Consider the following 9,235-nt stretch of genomic DNA (forward strand, 5'->3'; position numbering starts at 1 on the left):
TTGAATGGAGGTTGTCAACCACCGCTTTCAGATGCATTATCGCCACCTACGGTGCTGGCGTAAGTTTCACGAGGGTTTCATAGTAAGAAGAATAATAATAACAAGAATACATTTAATTTCTAAGCGCCTTTCGAAACTCTCAAGGACACTTTACAGTTGCAGGATATATATATATATAGTTTAATTGAATGCTAAGTTAATTTTCGAAATCTTTTTATTATAAATATATATACCGTATGCGTTTATTTATTTTCAGTCGGGACTGTGCACAGTCCATGTTTAACTGTTATCAAATGTTTTTTTGTGTATGCAAATACTCATGTTTTTCTTATTATGTGCTTGTTATGTTCTTCTTGTTATGTACTTGTTGTAGGTACGCTACAATTCGCTATATTCCACCGCGATTGTTTCTGCCCAGTGAAGCGAGCGCACTCTGTACTTGCAGTCGTATATCATTGCATTTTTTTGAAGTACGTCATGGTTTTTGGTGCGATTTTCCAAGCTATGCATCTTATGATGACATATTGACTTAATGACTTAAAAAGTGAAGGTTTCGGACGTTTCGCCTCCTATCCAAGAGGCTTCGTCAGCGAACTAAAGTCTGACTGGTCGTATCGGCCCCATTTACCAGTCAGACTTTTGTTCGCTGACGAAGCCTCTTGGATAGGAGGCGAAATGTCCGAAACCTTCACATTTGTACAGATGACGGCTGAAGAAACCTTCTCATCGATGGACCACTCCTGTACGACTGAGAGCTTACACAGACTTAATGACTTAAAGTGTCTAAAAACGACTTCATTTTTGAAACCGGAAGTGGCCAGTTTCAGGCCCGCCCCCTTGTTCGTGATGTCACGCCAAGACGTCTTGCCTTGCTCGAGAATCAAAACAATGGCTTCAGATTCGGAGAAGATGCTTTCTCCTTACTCATCCAGTTATGAATACGATTCAAATAGTTCTGAAGAGGAAAGCATACATGTTTGCAATCGATTAAAGAATTTATTCCGTGTCATTTTGAGGTATCTGGGGGGAAACGTAGCACCCAAAAGGGGCATAAGATGGCGACAAAGCTCCGTGGAAACGGGCTGATTTTTTTTTGTTTGAATTTTTGTCAGCAAATTTCAAATAGATGCTCGGTGCAACACAATGACTCACCATCGCATTATTTATGTGTTTTCCTTCTAATTTCGCCATCAACACGAAGTTTTCAGACCAAACAAAGTACCTCAAAATGCATTGATGTGATGAAACGACTGCTGCAATGTGTCTTGTCTCGGTCAGGGTTCTTCCGTGACGTGACGACTCGTCACCAACTCAAAAACAAGACTTCCTGAATATTCAGCGCGAGTCTTAAACGTAAAATATAGCGAGATATGGTGGAATCTTTTTAAAATACGCTCAGTAGAAGTCATTTGAAGCCATTTTACAAATTATGGACACAACTTGTCCGGAGGCGTCGGTTGTCCTTTAAATAAGACAGAAATACTTATTCATCACGGTAGGTATTGGGGAAAAAATTGATAACTTTTCAAAAACTTAATTGTCCTTTAAGACTACAAGGTTTTAACTGAGCTACATACATATGTACTAAACTAACATCCAAATAACTAAACATACATATATAGACTAACTAACTGATAAAAATAAGTAGAAATGAAATAACTGGATGTTTTTTAGGGTGTGCATATAAACTAGTTCCAACAGGGAGACTTGGCTACAAGCTAAGTTTGAAAACACCAGAAGCTGTCATGTAAATTGACAAAGAAAGTTTGGCTCGCATCTCCTGTCCCATGACAATCTCTGCGCGGACACTACTTTCTTCTCATTGGTTCCACAATCCATCCATTCAGCCGGAGACTGTCCAACAGCGCCGACATTTCCACTAAATAACAGGCTTGGAAAAATGCAGGCTGTCCAGCACTGACATTCAAATGGTGCAGATATTCCTATCAATTCAAATCAGTGCTGGTATACGCGTGCTGCCAAGAAGACTCAACCACCAAAGATTCTTATTCTTCGACGAATGAGGTGGCCCAAAAATAACAAAAAACAACACAATGTAACAACCACGACTATGTGTCGAAATGAAAACAACAACAATAAAGCAAGGCTCTTGAAAAACATTGCCAGCGGCTGCCTACTCGAGTGCCATCTTGGGAGGAAAAGTCGCTTTAGTTTTGCAAGATTCTTGTTTGCTAAGTACCTACATATTTTGGTTCCGTTTTGTATGTCTATATATACAGTAAAGTCTCGTTATATCGATATCGGATATATCGATACTATTTCTATGCACGCACGGAGAAAATTACATGCAAACATGGTCGGATATATCGATAGTCCCGGTTATATCGATATTTTTCGGACTCCCTTGAATATCGATATAACGAGACTTTACTGTATATATCCATCCAATCTGTTCACTCAGAACTCAGATTAATGTTTAATAATAATACCTTTCATTTATAAGCGCCTTTCAAACCTCAAGGACACTTTACAGTCACCTATTTTTTGTGTGTGCATGGGGCTTGTCATAGTGCCACTGACTCTTGACTTTCATTGATGGTATAGTTTCATTGCAAATTAGAACCTGTTCTCTCAACAAAGGCGAATAAACTATTTATTGCGATTTTTTTGACTCGTCCGCTTATTCCAAAGGGCGCGTTTACCTGTTTCGACGTCAACGGCAAACCTAAATCAAGATCATCCAATCAAAATGGCACTTTCCGCCAACACAAGCCGAAACAGGAAGTGAACAGCGAAAAAGCAAGAATCCATATTTAGTTTTATCTGGTCATTTGGTCTGAAAAAGCCAGAATTCTGGAAAATTCTGATCCCCGATAATGAGAGCATCGTAGAAATAAAGCACAAGAAAGCACATGGCCAACCTCTTTAATCTTTTCAGCCAATCAGAGAGCCAAGCTCTAACGATAACGGTGCAGTTGCAAGGTATTGCGCCGTTTCCAGGCTGCCCGACGGGACCCTCCGATGGTCTGGTGGAACTTGTGACCCTTGCCCAGCCCGCGGCTCTTCTTTCCTGCCGAAGTGAGGCCTCGCATCTCCCTGTGCTTGTGCACAGGCTTTGTGATCCATTGGGTGTCCGGGTTGCGCCGAATTGTCTTATGGAATGGGTCGATCAAAATCACCTCAAAGAACTTGTATGTGGAGTCTTCGCCCACCCAGTAGGAGTTGAGCACCCTCAGGGCGCCGCAGTGACGGCCGGCACGGCCCTAAAAACACACACACAAAAACATTGGTTGAGTGTCTTAAAGGTCAAACCTCAGCTTCCCCCCCCCTCATGATTCAGGTATACAGTGAGACCTCAGCTTAAGAACGCCTTGGCTAACAAACTTTTCGGCTTAAATTCCCGAGAACTTAATCTTGGCATATGAACTATTTTTCAGGATACACACGGAGCGCCACAATGAGTGATGTGTCGTTCGCGAACGAGCCTGTTCTCCGAACAAGGAAATGGCAGCTGACTTTGTTTGTCCTCTATTCCCCGCCCCCCAGTCTTTTGTTAAAGCCGTACGTGATTGGTCAAGAACGAAGCAGTGGGGGAGGGGGAGTGTTAGATACACAGATCTGCAAATAAAAAAATAGATAGGAAGACGACAGAGAGTGAGGAAATGGATAGAAGATACTGAAATTTGGACTCGTTTCAACTTGATAGTTCAAAGGCTGAGTGTAGACTGCAAGGTTAAAATATCCCATCAATCAGGTTCCGCAAATAACCCGCACAAGTGATCAACAACACGATTGACGAGGAACTAGGTAAAATGATCGCAGAGAAAGCACAGCAACTTCGCTGGGATATCGTCAAGAGGCAACCTGGAAGTTCGGCATCCATTGACAATGTCAAGGCTAGCCACGGATGGTTTGAGAAGTTCAAGCGTCGTACAGGGATTCATAGTGTCATTCGTCATGGTGATGGAGCCAGTTCTGACGATAAAGCTGCCAAAACTTACAAGGAATAATTCCTCAAGATGGTGGAAGAAGGCTACGTTCCTCATCAGGTGTTTAATGCTGATGAAAGCGGCCACTCCATTCCATCAAGCCATCAACGACCATCACAAAGGTCAATAAAATTACTTTATTATAGTCAAGTTTATTTCTTTCATTATAATACCATAGCACGTTTATTATACATAAAATAAGGTATATTTTGTGTAGTTTTAAAGGACAACCGACATCACTTTTTTCCCTAACTGACATCAGAAAACCGTTTTATCAGAATCAGAATCATCTTTATTGCCAAGTATGTAGAACACACAAGGAATTTGTTTCCGGTAGAACACGCTGCACTAGTATCGTCGTCAAAAAAACTGCTAAGTGGCACTATACAGTTCCATTATAGCATCTAAAATACACGCAGGCTGATGTTTTTATTCAAACGCAAAACACCAATAAAAATGAATTAAAGTCTCTAAAAAATACTTCAATTTGAAACCAGAAGTGGCCAGTTTCAGAAGGTCCCGCCCCCTTGTTGGTGACGTCACACCAAGACGTCTTGCCCTGCTCCAGAATCAAAACAATGGAGGAGAAGATGCTTTCTTGTTACTCATCCAGTTATGAATACGATTCAAATAGTTCTGAAGAGGAAAGCATACATGTTTGCAATCGATTAAAGAATTTATTCCGTGTCATTTTGAGGGGGGAAATGTAGCACCAAAAAGACGCAGAAGATGGCGACAAAGCTCTGTGGAAACCGGCTGATTTGTTTCCTTAGAATTTTTGTCAACTAGTATCAAATAGTAGTGTTGGTGCAACACACAACGATTCACCACGGCGTTATTTATGTTGTCCTTCTAATTTTGCCATCAACACGAAGTTTTCAGACCAAACAAAGTACCGCAAAATGCATTGAGGCGATACAATGTGTCTGAAGCTGTAACAAAGCACTAACATGGAAAATTGGGAAATCCTGCCCCCTTGTGGAAAGGAAAAATAGCCATGGCCAGCGCTTTATCGGCACCCAGACAAGAAAATACACAACCCGGAAAAAATCAGAGAATGGCGCTTTACGTCATATTTTCAATTACCGAATAAATTCGGGTATGGCGGTGAATGCATTAATAACATTGATGCTAATTTTCATTAGCATGTCTACACTTAACATAATTAAGCCTTTGAAGGAAGTGGCTGTTTGGGGTGGGAAATTCGGGAATGGCAGCTTATCACTTAAAATACGCTGCTAGTTAGCATGGTCAATAAAATATTCTTATTGAACAGAAGGAGGGATTACACACACACACACACACACACACACAGCCTGTGATTGCAGCTAAACCCAAGGCACACCTGTGCAATCGCCACATTGTCAAATATAGGTGACATCCGACTTACAACCGTTTCGACAAGACGGTCGTAAATGCATCCAAAATGGCTGACGCGTGGTTTATACGATAGGATAGTACATGATGTCAATCTGTTGTTTTTAACCAACGTTTTCGATTGAATACTATCAGATACCAAAATGTTGACAGTTCATGGATACATCTGATAACTTTTAGTGTCGTTGTAATCATTATATATTTCTTATTATCAATCTTTATTACAGTGTAGACGCACACGCTTTCCACTGAACCAAATCCACATGGCTTGCCACGCATGCGAGCTGTCCAAAAATTGCTCTCCCTGCTAACGAAGAAGTTAGCCAAAACATACGCTGGGACTCAGGCAGACGCTGAAGCAAAAAGGATCTACCGGTTGCCCTCTCCCCGTCTGTACCCTGCGCCGACGAGCCAGGGGCGAGGCGGCGCTCCCCATTTCGGGGTACGTACCTCAGCGGTGGCTTGTAAACTGCGGGCAAACTTGATCTGGTTCACGCCGTGGTGCACCGGCTTTCCGTACGTGGCACCTTTGGGCACGGGGCGTTTACGGCCTCCGCGGCGCACGCGGATGCGGTAAATGACGTAACCTGTTGGGACAAAATACATTCAAGTTACATTGCGCCATGCTGAAATCAGTCAAATCTGAAAAGGTTACATTCTTGATTGGCTAAATATCTATTCCGCAAACACAAATACAGTAAAGTCTCGTTATATCGATATTCAAGGGAGTCCGAAAAAATATCGATATAACTGAGACTATCGATATATCCCATATCGATATAACGAGACTTTACTGTACATTCAAGTTACGTATTTTAACGATCAATTAACAAATCACAGCACCAACATAAGCAATAGCACCCCCCCCAAAAATTAATATAATGGCATCATAAATAAACCAACTCCACAGAGGTCCGTGTAAGCTCTCAGTCGTACAGGAGTGGTCCATCGATGAGAAGCTTTCTTCAGCCGTCATCTGTACAAATTTGAAGGTGTCGGACATTTCGCTTCTTATCCAAGAGGCTTCGTCAGGGAACGATAAAGTTTTTTTGCTGGTAGTTTTGGCCCTATATATCCCTCTGCTATGATTGGTCGCGGCTCTCAGGTTGGGGGGAGCAGAGGACAACTCCCTGCGGCTACACTGATTACTTGTATTTTCCTGCCTGACTATGGGGTCTACGACTGGTCTGATTGCCCCATTTGCCCTGGTATCACCTCATCAGCATAACTAAGCCTACATTGCCTAAAAAGTCGGTTGTAGGAACGATCCAAATTTAACCTCACCCCACCATGGCGATTTAGTGAAGGGTTTTGCTGTTTTATGAAAATAGCTTCTTTTTTACTCCCCTTAAAAAAAAAAAAAAAAAAAAAGTTCACTGACGAAGCCTCTTGGATAAGAAGTGAAACGTCCGACACCTTCAAAGAAGTACAAATGACGGCTGAAGAAACCTCATCGATTAAACGCCACAGAGGACATATTTAATGAGCGATGCTTGTCATTGACCTTGTTTGGCCTTGTAACCCAGCCGACGAGCTTTGTCGGGTCTGGTTGGTCTCGGCGCACGGTGAAGGTTTGACAGTTGGCGGTACTGCCAGCAGCGCACACGAAGCAAGAAGCGCATCACATCTGACTGCTTCTTGCGCCACAACTCCTGCATGTAGCGATATGCCCCCATGTTTTATCTGAAAAAAAACAAAAAACATTTGAAATAAATCAATTGTTTATAATTCAACAGGGTGCCACAGCTTCCTTCTTATTTCTTAGCGAATGCATCAATTCATCAACAGGGCTGAAATTAAATGTTATTCGTGCCTCTTTTTAGATGTGTATGGCTGAATGTCATCTCTCGCCCTGATTTCAATGTGGTGATTTTATGCAGTATTTCTTTGTGCATTGCAGGCAAGACCGCCCAAAAGGTGTTGATGCTAACTGGCTTTTTTTTTTTACTTAACATATCTATTTTTTTGTATTTTAAGGATCAGAAAGACAGAATTTTATTTTGTATGATGCAGAAACCACACTAAAGGCTGTACTCAAAGTCTCCATGCCTAGCAAAATATCCCATACATATTTTCAATGTAACATAAGCAGATACAGTAAAAAAAATTAATCGTGCACTTGAATGGATATTTTGACAACTGTTAGTGTCAAGAAACGTATATTCTTACATAGACCTTGTATTGGGAGGGGTTAGTTTGGAACTTCCTTAGTTTGGACCATGTTTACAAAACGTGAACCATTTCTTTTCCTTTCGTCAAGCTATTTTCGGTGACATTTTACAGGCGGTTTTGTTGTCATGTAGGTTATGCTGCACGTTGATAGCGATGTCGGTTACCGGTTGGGCAAATGTCGAATGACCAAATAAAACGCATTAAAGCATAAAGTATTCAGTTTTACAAATAATATGATTTTCAGAGAAACATACAATCAGTAATATAAGATTTTTGCAGCGTTTGCTCAAAACATGCCGAAGCAATTTCAGCACCGATAATTGTGTTATTTAAGTCATGAAAACAAACTCTCCGTCGGCAAATAATCAACTTTACACCTCCACCGTTCCAATGTACACACAACCAATAACAAGTGATAAAAGGATGAACGTGTATAACATGAGATTTCGATAGATTGTACTCAAAGGAATGTCATTATGGTTCACTTACATGATGGCGTACCAACCGGAAAGAGAGCGCGCTATTAGCAAGTATGCTATTTCTACAGGCTTCTGACGTATTTCCTTTCTTGAATTGGCTTCGGTGCATTGCGCCCCCTGCTGGACTGGAGTCTGTATCAGCGGAGGAGGAACAGGAGGAAGAGGCGGAAAAAGAACAATTAGGACAATAACAAGTACAAGAAAAAAAAGCTTCACATTGGCGAAATTTGCAATTTACAACAGCAAAAATTATGAAAAGGGAGAAAGTAGGGATGTGAGTAAAATTTTCAATAATAATTCATCACACATTTTCTAAATGCCATGTTAAAGTGATACGTCTGTGTAAGCTCTCAGTCGTACAGGAGTGGTCCATCGATGAAAAGGTTTCTTCAGCCGTCATCTGTACAAATTTGAAGGTGTCGGACGTTTCGCCTCCTATCCAAGAGGCTTCGTCAGCGAACTAAAGTCTGACTGGTCGTATCGGACCTATTTATATATCCCTAATGTCCAGCCATGGCGGCGCCGGACGCAGCTATGATAGGTCCCTACTCTCAGGTTGGGGGGAGCAGAGGACCACTCCCTGCGGCCCCACTGATTGTTCCTACATTCCTGACTAACGACTGGCCTATTTGCCCCACTCCCACCGGTATCACCTCATCAGTATTCCTAATCCTATGTTGCCTAAGCAGGCTATTGTATGAACGATCCAAATTGAACCTCACCCCACCAGACCGCTTTAATGAAGGATTTTGTTGTTTTATAAGAATCGCTTCTTTTACTCCCCTTTCAAAACATCTATGTTCTTTCGCTAAGATTTTAACCTCATTGTCGTCAAATGAGTGGTTAGTAGCTTTTAGGTGCAAATGTACTGCCGATTGAGGCCCACTTGTATTATCCGTGCGATGTTGATAAAGTCTTTTTTTGAGAATTGGTTGAGTCTCCCCAATGTACTGCTCTTGACAATTTTCATTCTTACAATGTATGGAATAAACGACATGACTTTGTTTTTCATTTGGCAGCCTATCTTTTGGATGTACTAATTTTTGACTAAAAATATCATACTGCATGTTTTGGGTATTTTAGATGCTATAAAACGTTTTTCTGATGTCAGTTAGGAAATGTCGGTTGTCTTTTAAGCTATCTTGTTTCAGTCTAATATCATATTCATTATTGTATCTCGTAGGTAGGTGATAGGTTCTTTTCAAAATGATGTCACTCATGTGGTCTAGATCTGCTGGAGACTCTCTCTCTCTCTCT

General features: G+C 41.4%; 1 protein-coding gene across 1 annotated transcript; it reads right to left on the reverse strand.

Moving 5' to 3' along the window:
- Positions 1 to 2,870: 2,870 nt before the first annotated feature.
- rpl15 (ribosomal protein L15) lies at positions 2,871 to 8,043 on the reverse strand. Its single transcript, XM_089023649.1, has 4 exons — positions 7,989 to 8,043; positions 6,832 to 7,010; positions 5,778 to 5,914; positions 2,871 to 3,224 (listed from the first exon to the last, which is right to left on the reverse strand). Exons 2-4 carry the CDS (start codon positions 7,001 to 7,003, stop codon positions 2,919 to 2,921), a joined length of 615 nt encoding a protein of 204 aa, XP_088879775.1. The 5' UTR covers positions 7,004 to 7,010; positions 7,989 to 8,043; the 3' UTR covers positions 2,871 to 2,918.
- Between the last annotated feature and the right edge of the window lie 1,192 nt (positions 8,044 to 9,235).

Source organism: Hippocampus bargibanti, linkage group LG20, assembly GCF_051943395.1.
Source record: "Hippocampus bargibanti isolate YZ-2025 linkage group LG20, ASM5194339v1, whole genome shotgun sequence".
NCBI lineage: Eukaryota > Metazoa > Chordata > Actinopteri > Syngnathiformes > Syngnathidae > Hippocampus > Hippocampus bargibanti.